The sequence below is a fragment of the Rattus norvegicus genome, chromosome 19 (assembly GCF_021556685.1).
Source record: "Rattus norvegicus strain SHRSP/BbbUtx chromosome 19, alternate assembly SHRSP_T2T, whole genome shotgun sequence".
Taxonomy (NCBI): Eukaryota; Metazoa; Chordata; class Mammalia; order Rodentia; family Muridae; genus Rattus; species Rattus norvegicus.
In genome coordinates, this window is record NC_141552.1 from 27,070,863 (window position 1) to 27,084,865 (window position 14,003).

The window sequence follows — 14,003 nt, forward strand, 5'->3', positions numbered from 1 at the left end:
ACTCATGATTTATGTCTTCATGACACTGTGTGCTTTGTTCTGTTGATGCTACCATTGGCATACAACACCTTGGATACTTTGTGCTGACATCTGTGACCTTAGACAATAGTTCATGTCATGCCTAACCTGAATAAACTGTCCTTAGAGTACAATGTGGTATGAGGGGCCTTCTTTTCCTATGAGATAGCAAAACATTTCCAGTCTTCAGTCAAGTCTGTCAGCCATTGTCCAGTGCCTGTCTTGAGATGTCCACATTTTCAGCTGAGAGTCTTCATCCAGGCTGCTCTGTAACTTTGTAGAAGATTAATAGGGTTCCAGCCCTAGGATTTAATTCAGTGTGACTGTACTTGCCGAACATTCTCAAAGCCCTCTGATCTACCCTAGCCCTCTGTGCTTTAGAGAAAAAAAAAATAAAGAACGACATTGCACTTGAAATTTCTCCCCCAACAAAAGGAGAGCCTGCATAGGGCCTTTAAGTAACTCTAAGCCCCAGCTTCCCCACAGCTCCCTCCATTGATTCCATTATTGATCTGTTTTCATTATTGCTCACTTTATTTTTGGTGTGCAAAGAATGTGCACCATGTCAGTAAAGTGTGTGTGTGTGTGTGTGTGTGTGTGTGTGTGTGTGTGTGTGTGTATGTATAGGGAAGGGTCCATAGTAGAAACTGTCGAGGTGCATGCAGACTCATGTTACTACTGCCCCATGGCACCTTGCAGGGAGCACTGAAATGGTGGCTACTTTAATAAAGCCTAAACAGGGCTGTGCATGGTTTGCAGTGAGATTGTGATGTCATCCCCACTGGAGAGAGCAGCAAAAGCTTCATTTATTACATGCTACTTTTACAAGGTGAGGCAAAGCCTCATCTTATAGAGTGTCTGATAGGATTTGACAGCAGGAAGTTAATTCAAGGCTCAAATCAAATCAATAATTACAAACAAAGAGAAAAATACAAAGAGTCAAGGGAACCACGAGCTGTGTGTTGGTTTTTTGTTTGTTTGTTTGCTTGCTTGCTTTTTTTTTTTTTTTGGTTCCTTTTTCTTTTTTTTTTTTTTTTTTTTTTTTTTTTTTTGTTGAGAAGGTCCATCAGAGAGACAACCTCTTCCTCAAACAAATTATACACCAGAGAGACAATACCTAAACTGACAAAATTAGAAATAAATGGGGGATATAACAATAGACAACCAACAAATTCAACAATCCTCCCTGGTTTGAGTGCCCTGGGGAAGTTGGGAAGCCACTTTTCCCTATCCTGTGTGACTTTCCCTGTATAGTGAGCTCTCCTGCAGGAGATGCTTTCACATGCTTCTTTAAAAGCACCTGTTCCTCAGGTCCAGATCAGCTGTGAAAACAGGCTTCTTCAAGATAGTGTGAGAGCTACCCCTCCCAGCTCAGAGCTGCAACTCCATAGGATCCTCCACTCCCAGTGCTGTGTAGGTCCCATGGAGAAGTCAGAGCAAAGTGCCCCTTCTGAGAAGTGACTTAGAACAGAAGGTTCAGAAGTGACAATCAACCCCCAAGTGCTTCTTCCAGGAGAAAGCAACCAGCTCTTCTTATGAAACAGTGTAGGCTCCCACATGACCCAGGTCTGTGACTGGGAAAGATTTTCTGGAGCTTAGTTGCCCAGTCACAGTGGGGCTACATTCTTGATCCATGATCATTCTACAACAAACGGTCCTCCCCCTCCCTCCCAGGCCTTCAGTTGAACCGAGGTCCTTCCAGGACCAACAGACCTGAGAGAACAGAGTGCATCTCAGGGGAGAGAAGAGGCCTGAATGATTTTAAATGGGAGAAAAACCCCATATCCGCCATCTAACAACGTTAGGGTTTGTGCATATGTGGACTTCAGAACCTTAAGGTCAGATTTTCTGATAACAGCTGCTGGGTGAAGCTGAAGTCTGCAGTGGGTGGGATTGTCCCAGGCAGGGAGGGGATCTGACTCTGCAGGCCTGGCCAGCTTCTTCATTCTCCTGAAACTAAGTGTTGGTCAGCTATAAATCTGAAGTGAGAGTTGGTTTTTGTCAACTCAAATGGATGAATTTCAAGTCTCACACACTATGTGAGACACACATTTACCCACAGGGGATTTGAACTCACTTCTATAGAAGTGACTGGGGCGAACAGAGGGAAAGCATTCTCACCTTTAGCATTCTGTCTGTATCAGAGACGACGGGGACTGGATTCCTGGACAGACATGTCCAAGCAGACACACCGTGTAATGGGGGAAAACTGAGGTAAGAAATGTCCTGGGGACAGTGATTTCAGATTGTGCCTTCAGCCAGGAATCTCTGTTGCCATTAAGCCAAGCAGCCTTGGGCCTCCTAAACTTGTCACTACGTCAGGGTGTCTCTGCTCTCACACCTGCATCAGGTCCTCCTCAGATGAAGGCTTCTCCAAATATATATATACATATATATATATATATATATATATATATATATATATATATATATATATATAAAGCAATGTTTCTCAACCTGTGGGGTGCAACCACTCACAAATTTATATCAGATATTATAACTTATAAGAGTAGCAATATTAGTTATGAAGTAGCAATGGAATAATTTTTGTGGTGGGGGTCACCACAGCATGAAGAGCTGTATTAAAGGGTTACATCATTAGGAGTGATTTGAGCCACTGCCATAGAAGCTGACACATGGGAGCAGACTCCTCATGTGAGTAGAGACCCATGGCAAGGGATACTGTGTCCTACCTTAGGACCCAGACGCAGAAACTACCCCAGGAGTCTGTGGGTCACCTTGTCTTAAATTCTCCCAGGGTCAAGAATAGCATTGATCATCTCAGCAGAGTCAGCTTGCACAGCCACATCAGGCCCATGGCTTCCCTTTACAGAGAAGGATGTGGGTCTGAGTGACAGACAGTGAGACTGAGGGGACCCTGATACTCATTTGCTTTGAGCTGTGGTTTCTTCACCTGTAAAATGGACGTGTTTCTGCTGAATTGGGTTGTTGTGGAGATTAACAGAACATACAACCTGCTCAGTGTCTGCCTGGCATGGACACCTGCTGGTTAAATGGAAGCTCTCGATGGTGATGCATTTAAAAGTAGAATCTCGAGCCCCATAGTGTTAGATGTCAGGTGACATACAGGGGTTGTAAGGGTTTTGTGATTCCAAGAGAGCCTTGAATTAAAACCAAAGCATCTTGTTTTAAATTAAAAAAAATCAAGTATAAAGTGCCAATATGAAATAATCATAAACAGAAATGAGCTAATTCCTGGAAGTCATTTAGTTTTACATTTTCTGCTTCTATTTTCAAGGCATCTTGAGTAGCACAGTACGAGATCCTAAAGCCTTCTCTTATGGTGCTACCCATTCTTTCCTGTCTCCTTGAGGACTTCTCAGGTGACTTAAGAAAACCTGATTTCCTTTCAGATTGTCCCCAGCTGCTGTGATCTCTCTGTCCATGGGCATTGCCAAAAGCTGCAGAGCCAATGTGTTGTTTTACAACACAAAATTTCCAGACATCAATTTTACCAATGAAGTCTCAGGAGTCAGATGCTGTATTTAAGTGAAGCTCCCAACTGTCCTTCCTAATTCACTGTTCCCCCAGAAGAAGAGCATTGTAGCTCCCTCTGCACGCTTTCTTAAAAATCCTTCAACTCAAAGACTTTCCATTGCCCTAGTTATCTTAATTTCCTATCAAGTTGTGCCTTGATCTGCTCTAGACCTAAGTGCCCTTTAGCTTTGCAGTAAAGGTGTGAGGTAGGTGAGCTGAACAGTAATAAAGTCCATGTTCACAGTAAACAAAGAGCTCTTGCATTAAATGTCTGTGCCCTGGCGATGCTATACCACACAATAGTTTTTCATTAAATAATACATTCAGGGAGATCACAGTGTGATCAAATATTTTGTAACATAACTTAGTAATGTTCTCTCTATTACATAAGTCAAGTACTATCCTGTGTATTCTGGTCTTTTTCTGTCATGTCTGTGTTCATCACCATGGGAATCCCAAGGAACATCATTCCTGGGCTTTTGAAACTGTTGCATACAGTCAACCGGGGACCAAAACCACCCAGGAGACTACTGATACTTGACACACATAAAGTCACCTCCCTATTTTCATATACTTTATGGCAAGAAGTCACCATTCCTGACCATGTCTCATTATCCAACATGCTACTAAATGGAAGAGTTGGGGTCAAGGAGGTCACCAACAAAGCACAAAACACCCATCTCAGATAAATATCTATGCTTTATTGAATTCAAACATCCATGGATTTCAGGACACAATTAAAAGTCCAAACATAAGGATAAGAGACATAGAAGAGAATTGAGATTTCCAGTTCATAGGTCCAGTAAACATCTTCAACAAATCATAGCAGAAAACTTCCATAAGGTAAAGAAATAAAAGGCCATAAAGGTACAGCAAGCCTACAGAACGCAAATTAATTTAACCAGAAAAATTTCCTCCATTCACATAATAATTAAAACACTAAATGCACAGATAAAAGAAAGAATATTATACGGGGTAAGGTATAAATATCCAGTAACAAATGAATTCAGACCTATCTGAATTACACCAGACTGCTCAACGGAGACTCAAAAAGCCAAAAATCCTGGACAGATGTAATGCAGACCCAGGTTCTTATTCCCAGCATAATTCGCAATCACCACGAATGGAGAAACCAAGACATTTTATGACAAATACAAATTTAAACAATATTTTTTCTTTAAGAAAGCATAACCGAGGACAATAGGAGGAAAACTCCAAGACAATGAGCTAAACTATACCCAAGGAAAAAAAAACCAAGAAATTAATCACCTCACAATAATTTTTAAAAAAAGAGAGAGAAGCACACAAACATAATTTCACCTACAACCAGAAAAAGAGGAGAAAGCAGCAACCATTGGTCTTTAATATCTAACCAGACCCTCTGTCACCAATCCCCCAGCTCCTAGGGACAAAACTACCAGCCAAAGTGTATACAAGGATGGGTCTATGGTTCTAGGTAACTGTGTAGAAGAGGAGTGACTTACGTGGCATCCATGTGGTAGGAGGCCATTGACTACCCTGAGGCCTGTTGCCCCACCAAAAGGAGATCCTAGAGGTGTGAGGTGGGAATGGGTATGTGTGGGTGGGGGAACACTGTCATATAGGCAAAGCTGAGCAGAAATGGGATGTAAGATTTGATGAGGGGAGTCTGGAGAGCGGGAAAACATTTGAAATATAAATAAATAAAATAACCAATTAATAAAAAAAATAACCGAAAATAAAATAGAAAGTGAAAAGGTAAAAGAAAACTGACACCAAAACAAAACTAAAGAAATCCCTGAAGTATATTGGTCTAATTCTGCTTGTATTTAATGGTAATTTGTGGAACTCAAGACTGGTTAACCCCAAAGAAGCTGACCCTGCTCCCAGTTAACTGTGATTATAAAGAAGCCAACAGCCAACAGCTGCACAGCAGAGAGATGGGGGAGGGGAGCTTTGAGGGCTTTACTAGAGAGGATCATGAGGAGGGAAGAAGGAGGAAGAAGCTGCCAGAGAATAAAGGAAGAAAATGTGTGATGGAGAGGAGAGAGGAAGAGTACAACAGCCATGGTTAAGGGAGAGGAGAGCCTGGTCCTGAGGGGTGTCCAAGGGGAACAAAGAGCAGCCAAGATGCTACACAGTCAGTAAGAGTTGAGCGGTATTGTTTGGAAAGTATCTGATACCATGGAGGGCAGGCAGCTGCCCAGCTACTGTGCTGATTAGGGCATAGTATACATAAATTTAACACAATGTGTATAACCAGTAAGACAGCTCTGTAGAGGATCCTAAAAGGATTACTTTAGTTTGAAGGGAAGGATAAAATACCAGAGGAAACAGGAAATATCTTAATAAAACTATGACAGTCAATCAAAAGAAGCCAATAAAAACCACAAAAATTAACAAAATGAGAACATTTGACATATACGTTTAAATAATATTTGCACGTCACTAAACTCAATTCCCCAGTGTACAGACATACATTTAGCCAGAAAGGGGATCACCATCATGAGAGATGTAGAGGATATACTAGGGAAACAGACCTAAGACACAGGTCCCTATAGCAATTCTATGCAGTTTCTCTATCAATAAAAACCAACAAGCTCTAGAGGTAAATGTCTGTGTTAGTGCTGACCTCCACCACCAGACATATATTTTCTTTCAAGTAAATAACAAAATCATGGGGCTTACAATGTAATCAAATATCCTGAAACATGAGTTTGCAGTGTTCCCTACACTTTTTAAATCAAGTCTGACTACTATTTTGGTTGTTTCCAATCCTGTCTGAGTGCATCATCAAGGGAATCCCAAGGGAAATCAGAAATGGGTTCTTGAAGCTGTTGCACACGGCCAGTATAGACCTAAGTACCACAGAAGAAACCTTGATTCTTATCACAAGGGACCATTCACCATCCCTCTTGTCACATAAATTATGGCAATATGTCACCACTCCTGACCTTAGCTTCTTCTCCTAAAAGCTGCTGAAGGGAAGATTTGGTGTCAAGGGGTCTGGATTCAAACCACACCAACACTGAATTCATTTAAATAGGTGTAGTTCATTGAATGCACACACCAATACAGTTCAACCAGAGCAACAGCTCACAACTGTGTACTGGACATTGCTATGGCCCAGCTCATTGCAAGATCCACATGGGCTCACGCACAAGTGCTGGAAATGCTGCTATCTATGGCCCTGACTCAGGCCATTTTACACATAATTGTTCTTATTTTCCTGGATTCTAATGGGTCCTACGTGAAACTCATAGTTGGGGAACTTGTTAAAATTAACAAACCTCATAACATACAGAACATAACAGGGTATGTGACCAGCACCACACAGTTCAATGTCAGATTTTTTTGTTTTCCTTATTTTGTTTCTTGGCATCCATGATGTGGAGGCATATTACAGAACAATAGGAAAGAGCTGGCTGCTGTGTAACAAATTTGCTGCTATTAAGGTAGGTACGGGGGCAAGACCTCAGCAGTAGCCCTTAAGATGGGAAGGAGATGATGTGTTTGATAACTGAAAGGAACTGCCTCAGCTGTGTTTCTCTGCCTGCTCAGTGCCCTTTCAACATCACTCTGTCCCTGAAGAGGAACTCAAGGTCTGCCCCCTGCTGCCTGTGAGCCAGGACTAGGCACAGAAAGGTAAGGCCACAGTGCTGGTTTCCAATCCCTCAGTAATGCTGGATTTCCAATAGCGTACTTGTATACACAAATACAGTGCGGTAAGATACAATAGATACTAATCATTTCTCCCATAGGGCAGCAGTTGATTGACTACAACTAATTCTATTTAAGAAAAGAGAAAGAAACCTGGCTCTTGTGGAAATATACAAAGAAATATCTATGGTGGTGGGGAATGAATTCTGCCATGGACTGAACTCAGAAAGGTGGGGTTGGGAGAAAGCTGCATGGTTAAATAGCCCACCAGGTTCACATTGTGTCAACTTGATTTAATCTAAGGACAAAGAAGTGGAGTATCTCTGATGGCATTCTTCTAATCCCTCGAAAGGATCCCTGAGGATTGGCCTCAGTTCTTCACACTTCTTGATGGGGCAACAACACTCAAGGACGCTTGATTGTCATAGGCACAGTATTATGCTACATATACAGAGTAGAAAATACTAAGATGTTCAGATGGTGGTATCCATTTGTATGCACTCTTAATGTGGACCTAAGGAAAGAGAGATCAAGGTCCTTAGAATAGAAAGATCAGTTCCAGTTTTTTTTCTACCATTCCAAACTGAACGGCTGGTAGGGAGAGAATGGTAGATAATCGAGAATTAGTAGATGATGCTTTGAATGAAGTGTGGGTTTCAGTGCTGGTTTTAGACAGGATCTCAAGTATCACATGTTGCCCTCTCCCTGGCTGGCCAGGTTCACTCTGAGCTCAGATGAACCTCTTTCCACTTTCCAATACATAGGCTTACAAGAGTGGCCTCCAAGGACTGTGAGGACAGCATTAGCCTTTGACAGTTGAGGTGTGTAACCCACAACTATAGTTTTAGCCACGTTTTCCCATGTCTATCAGCTATTTCAGATTGTTGCTGTTAGATGCCTGACAATCAAGGACGCAGAAAAATACCCTGATAGAGAGCAAGGACATGGTGATCACATCCTTGCCTCTTCTGTATGTTCTGGATGAGGTTTGTTAAAATTCCAATATTGCAAAAATCTTTATATAGGGCCCATCACATTAAGGGTCACTATGCACTGTTCTATCTAAAATGGCCTAATCAGAACTGACTACCATATAACACTTCCTGCAATCTTCATATGAGAGAGAAGCTTGAGCTTTTTGTTTTGACTTTTTCTCTTCTCTTTCTTTCTTATTTTTTGCTATATAAGTTGCTATATGAATTTGCCCCCAAAATTTGAACTACGGAAGTGATCTATCAGTGTTAATGTGTGCATTCTATAAAGTATTCATTATTTACTATGATAGATGGTTTTGTGTTTGGTGGGGTGGCCATTTCCCAGTGTACAGGTGCTGGGACCTTGCTCTATCCACTTAATGGATAAGCACCATTTAGCCGTTTATGTGCATCCCCTATATCTCTTGACTATTTTATTTTTCTGATAGAAGCACATGATGTATCTTACTCAGGCCTGTGAGCATGCTCCTTTGGCAACATTGGTAAAGAGAAGAGAACCCCACAAGCAGCAAGGGTTCCCTTTACTCGTGGTCCCAATATTGTACTTTCCTCTGCCAACTGGTCTCCACACTTTTCCTAGCACCATAAAGACTTCAACTCTTTCTCCTAAGGAATATTCTGGCAATTGTCGATTGCTAAGCACATGACTTCATGAGTGTTCCCCTAACACACGCCCGTGTTGTAACCCACCATGCAGACTATTTCTTGATGTGATATAAAGCACCTGTACAGAATGAGACAGGAGAACTTTTGACTGCATATTCAAGCTGGTGTGAAATCTCAGGAAGTTTTAATGGCTAACATTGGTGAAGGAGGACAATTTGATGAGACATTTTTTGGGAAAGATTTGAAAGGAAACATTCATTTAGATGCATAGGAATTACTAAGGTTTTTTATAATCAAGCCTTGAGGAAAATTTGGCTTTGGAAGCAAGAGATGCTCAGTGGCTCTGCCCCAGGAAAGGCTCCTGGAAAGGGCACCTCTGCTTATGCTCAGTACAGGGAGAACATTAGCAGGAGGCAAAGTCTGCTCCCCATGACATCAGCTGTCCCTTCTTGGACATTCTATTGTCTCCTAGAGAGTTCTGGCATCCTCTGTGATGTCACTAGTGTTGTAGTGACAACCAGTGCCCTAGTTTCTCTCAGTCTGAGTCTGGCGGTTACAAGCTAAGACATGTTTTCCCGTCTTCGCAAGCTTTTTGGGAGGGGGAACGTCGATTCTGGAGAGACTAGAGTGAAGGAGTCTGGCCTTTCGTCTCAAAGTAATGATGGAGAAAGACAGCACTTCTGGGGAATGTGGAGTAAGTTCTGGGCAGTGTATTTTGAGCTTCCTGCCAGGGGGGCTGCAGGTTTAAGCTGACCTTTCTAGCAATGGGCCACAACAACTGCAGCATCTGAAAAGGAATTGAATTTCCATGAATATCACAATTCCTTAAAGTCAAGGATTTCAGAACTTTAGTTTCCCCATCCCCACTGGGAGGATATGGTAAGGCCAATGCTTTCATACTGTGAACTTCTGGTCTTTACTTTTCAGTTCATTTGCTCTGTTACATTGATATAATAACACCATCAGTGGTCATGGAGGGTCCACCTTTTCTGAGTTTAGACAGGGCAGCAATGTATTTCACTATCATTGCTTCTTTAAATACAGTGGGTATCTGACAGTAGTAACAGGGAGAGATTGTGCTCCAGGCAATAACCTTATGTTCTTAGACCTTCTCTGATTTCTTCTAACTGGCAGGGTCATCGTTTGCTTTATACATTAGAGGTTGTATGTTACAAACATTTTTCTACAATACCAAAACTATGTGGAACGTGTAGACCAAGATTCAGCCTGTAACCTATTCGCACTTCTAGGGCATTTGGTATTTCACATAGGGACACTGATAAGTCTATTGAACATATCCTCCCTTGGAAATGCATTTTAAATCCAAAGTTGTTGCCTTAGAGTATCAGGGTAGGACATCTGAGTGTCTCCAATCACTCAAGTTTTGTGGATGGTGAATTTATCATCTAAGTTCTGAAGCCACAGGGGTGAGGGTCCTGAAACCAAGCTGTACCCTGTTCAGCTGACAATAATCCTGGAGAAGCCATCACCATGGTACATGTAAGCACGTGATGTCCGGAATAGGGAACACCTGGCTGCTTACATCTCTTGGTGTCTATAGAGTAGTGGGAGAACTGAGATCCCCTGAGGAGGCCTCTTAAGCATAGACCAATCGCCTAGCAGTGACACTGGGTTCCTGGCTTGTTCTCCTGTTTAGGCCTCACTGAGGTCTATGAACACTCTATGCATACTCCCCATGCAGGTTAACTTGTGTTCTTCTACCTACAGACGCTGGGAGAGAAACATCATCCCCTGGCACTGACCTAAGCAAGAATCAGGCCATGAAGGAAAAGGAGAGGCTGATTAAAGAGCTGCAGCTCATTACCGAGGAGAGAAATGACCTGAGAGATCGCCTGAGGTTTCTGACAGAGAGATCTATGAAGAACAGGTATGAATTGCTCCAAATGCTCTTGTTTCATTCCTGGGTCTGCAAGGTCACCTTTTTCTTATCCTGTTAAGGTTTTGGGTTCTAGAAAGCTGTGCCTCCCTAACCACCCTGTGCTAAACCTCACCTCCCATATAGTCGAGATTCAGAACCTGACCCTTCCTGAGGAGCAAGATGGAAAATGGACTCATCTGCTTCCATTTATTTAAAAGCAGAACTTGTGGTCTGAATGAAGAATTCAGGGACAAATTCAGGGAGAGTGAGTTCCCAGTGTGCATTTGCAAAGCCCTTGACAGCTGGTGGCTTTGCAAGATTGTAATTGCAGTGAGTTTATGGTGAGTCTCTGTACTTGCTAGGCAGGGGACTGAGTGCTGGAAGATCCAGGCAGCAGCCTGGGGTAATATAGGACCCACCCCAGTTCATATATTCCTAAATGCCGATGTTCATTGTATTCTATCATTTGGGGCCAGGCCACACTTCAGGCCAAATCCATATTATGAAGACCTGGAGAGAATGGAGGAGGCGGTCATGTCAATTCTGCACAACTTAGAGATGGAGAACACTGAGGTCCATGAGAACAACCATAAGCTGAAGAAGGAGATTACCTTCTCTAGGTAAGTCCTGGTCAGAAAGGCTATCACTTGTGGAATGGCCATTTCTGACTTTCTTTGTTCTGTATTGGACGGTCTTCAGCTCTGGTTCTATCTCTTGTGCTATTTACCCATCAGTGTTCCAGGGTCATTAGGACTCAGTTTTCAGTTCCATAAAAGACTGTTCCTCATCCCAGGATTGTCTAGGCATCTTCAGAAGACTCTAGAGAGAACAGTACTGATTGAAGTCAGCAGAAGTTTATTAGGCTGCCCTGGACCTATGGTGTCACACCAGGTTTTACAAAACTCCGTGGGTAGACCACATGGTTAGCATGACCTTCTCTTGGTTCTACTGACCTCCTTTGAAGGTGTTGGCCCACTACTAATTGATGTTGGCCCCAGGCATTGTGCTTTCATGGATAGTTGTAGATCCATGTTCTTTCTCAGAGGTGTGGACACTAATTGGTGTCAGGCCAAGCAAACAATTTATTCTTCCCCGAATTAACTCTTTATGGTTTGTGCAGCAGCCTTATATGTATCAAGATGCATTTTATTAAGTCTTCATGGGTATCTGGGACCTGGTATAGTTAGTGGGACTTGGGAGTAGGAATGGGAGAAAGGGCCAGCATGATCTTACTATGCAGACTGTATTTCCAGAAACCTGCTCCGCCAGCTCCTGATGGAGAACACATGTAGGAAGAAGTTGGTCCCACTGAAGCAGGAGAACAAGGAGGTACATCTTGATTGTGCACTGAACCAGAAATATTTGGTTGACTTCAACAAGAAAGATAAAGACCATCAACGGCCAGAACCAGCATTATCAGGTAGGGACGAGCAGATGTGTTAGCTTAACAATATCTGATAAAATTTGCCAATTTGATACATCTTTGCTTCTCTTACCACCTTTCTAATTTACACTCACAACCAGCCAACCACCTCATGTAATGGAATTGTTCATTGCTCTGCCTATGCACAAGTATTCTAGGAAGTTAACCACTTTTCAGAAACTGAATTATTGTGCAAGCATATTTTGCTGCTGTTTTTGAAGCTGCAGTCTAGAAATGGTGACAGATGAATAACATATCTCATTATTGCATATCCATGTGATAGATTGTATCCTATGTAGAGTTTTGAACAATTTCTTGGTTCTTGAACAATTGACACTCTGTGGTCATGTGACCTCTTGTGTAGGAAGCACCTTTGTGATAAGAACCAAGTGCAAATGTCAAATTAGTACTTGTCATTGGCTTTATCCTTGGCGACATATGGACATCTCCTTTCTTCCTGCAACCCGATGAGGTCTCTTGCCATTGCCCTGTTCTTGGTTTGCACTGGTATAAGTCTGGGTCCCCTATTGGCAGCCCACATTACTGTGAGGCTTGCTGGAGATTTTGCCCTGCCTGCAGAGTAGGCAACAATGATATCAGTTAAAAGGTCCATGTCGACCGTCCAATAGAACTGAGGTGGTAGAAGGCAGCATTCTGACAGCTGGCTTGCATTTCCCCACCAAATCAGTGTCTGAAAAACTGCCTTCCTCTCCCAGGTCTCAGAAAGTGCAAGCGAGCTGGAATTGGACACACACCAGTAAGAGAGCTTCCTGAAGAGTAAGTTGCTTTCTCAGGAGTCCCTGATGACCAACATCCTGAATGGTAACATTTTTTGGATGAGTATTCATCCTCTGCGTTAATTTGTCATTTCTTAGAGACCCTAAATTTATATAACACTAAGCCAGCCTGACTGATTGAGGTCTTACTCACTTTCTTCTTCAGAAAACAGCACTTGAGAGACAACTTGGGGGACCGCCTTTCATTATGTGTGCTAGAGGAGAAACAGCAATACGTCTGTGCTTCTAAATGTTCGTTAAGAATATGCTTTTAGAAATATTTTTGTTATGATTTTAATTGAAGTTTTCTTTTTGTTGTTTCATATTTATATGTTCTTGTTACTATTTTTACTTTAAAATATTTTTAAATATTTTTATTCATTTTAATCCTGTTTTGTTGTAAAAATGTATTTGTTATGAATAAAAATTGAATTCTATCTCTTGACTCTTAAGACCATCTTTCTTACTCAAGGGTTCTGTCCCTTCCTGTGGACCTAGAACTGACAGCTACAGATGGATCTCTGCATGTTCCATGGAGCCTGGGCTAATAAGTGAATTCAAAGTCACCAAGGTGTACCCAGTGTGACAGTGTCTTTTGTGTGGATAATGTGGCTGTTTCTCGGACACACACTTTATGATGTAATCACTGACATGCTTTACCCAAATGTTAGGGTCCTTGTGGTTCTTCTGAGAGAGCAGCAGATGCTCTACCCTGTGAGTCATCACCACAGCTCCTGCAGGTGGCTTTTGTTATTCCACAGGAGGTGCTGTATTAGGTGGACAAGATCACCTATGATTAAATAGAGAGATCTCAGGAGATGTGTATTCACAGGGAACTTACTGAGCCGTACATGCTCAATGTGTTAGCTTGCCAGGCATCCCTACAGAGCTCTGGTGTTCCCACTGCTCATTGTGGGTCAGGATCATCCTCCAGCACCACTTAGTTTTCATATTAGAGCAGATCTTTCACCTGTTATCAATGATGACCATATGTATTATGCACATCTGATAAAATACAGAATAGAAACTAGATCCTGTAAGCCAGCTTGGCATATTGTGTTCTATTGATAGCAAGAAACGTATCTTAATCTAAGCAGTTTAGGGAGAAACCTCAAGAGCATACATAGTGAATGCTTCCTATAGCTGTGAACACAGGTTTCTTTTGGAGA

General features: G+C 42.1%; 2 protein-coding genes across 3 annotated transcripts in view; one reads left to right on the forward strand and one right to left on the reverse strand.

Annotated features, from left to right (window-relative positions):
* The window catches only part of LOC147999291 (uncharacterized), a 166,504-nt gene that overhangs the window by 68,183 nt on the left and 84,318 nt on the right, over nucleotides 1-14,003 (reverse strand). The gene's annotated exons all lie outside the window — the stretch shown is intronic.
* LOC147999295 (disks large homolog 5-like) lies at nucleotides 9,294-13,278 on the forward strand. Of its 2 annotated transcripts, none has more exons than XM_087596522.1 (6): nucleotides 9,294-9,450; nucleotides 10,485-10,644; nucleotides 11,112-11,255; nucleotides 11,889-12,055; nucleotides 12,775-12,835; nucleotides 13,001-13,278. In XM_087596522.1, the coding sequence occupies exons 1-6, from the start codon at nucleotides 9,324-9,326 to the stop codon at nucleotides 13,107-13,109; spliced, it is 768 nt and encodes a 255-aa protein (XP_087452648.1). In that variant the 5' UTR covers nucleotides 9,294-9,323; the 3' UTR covers nucleotides 13,110-13,278. The 2 variants fall into 2 exon arrangements, with proteins under 2 accessions (XP_087452648.1, XP_087452649.1); XM_087596523.1 differs by having other exon boundaries at nucleotides 12,775-12,880; nucleotides 13,001-13,269.

Bases quoted from the DNA above. Each gene is read 5' to 3' on its own strand.
- LOC147999295 (XM_087596522.1), top strand. From the start codon at position 9,324: ATGTTTTCCCGTCTTCGCAAGCTTTTTGGGAGGGGGAACGTCGATTCT. The intron at 10,645-11,111 runs GTATGAATTGCT...ATTTGGGGCCAG, and splicing joins GAGAGATCTATGAAGAACAG to GCCACACTTCAGGCCAAATC. The intron at 12,056-12,774 runs GTAGGGACGAGC...TTCCTCTCCCAG, and splicing joins GCCAGAACCAGCATTATCAG to GTCTCAGAAAGTGCAAGCGA.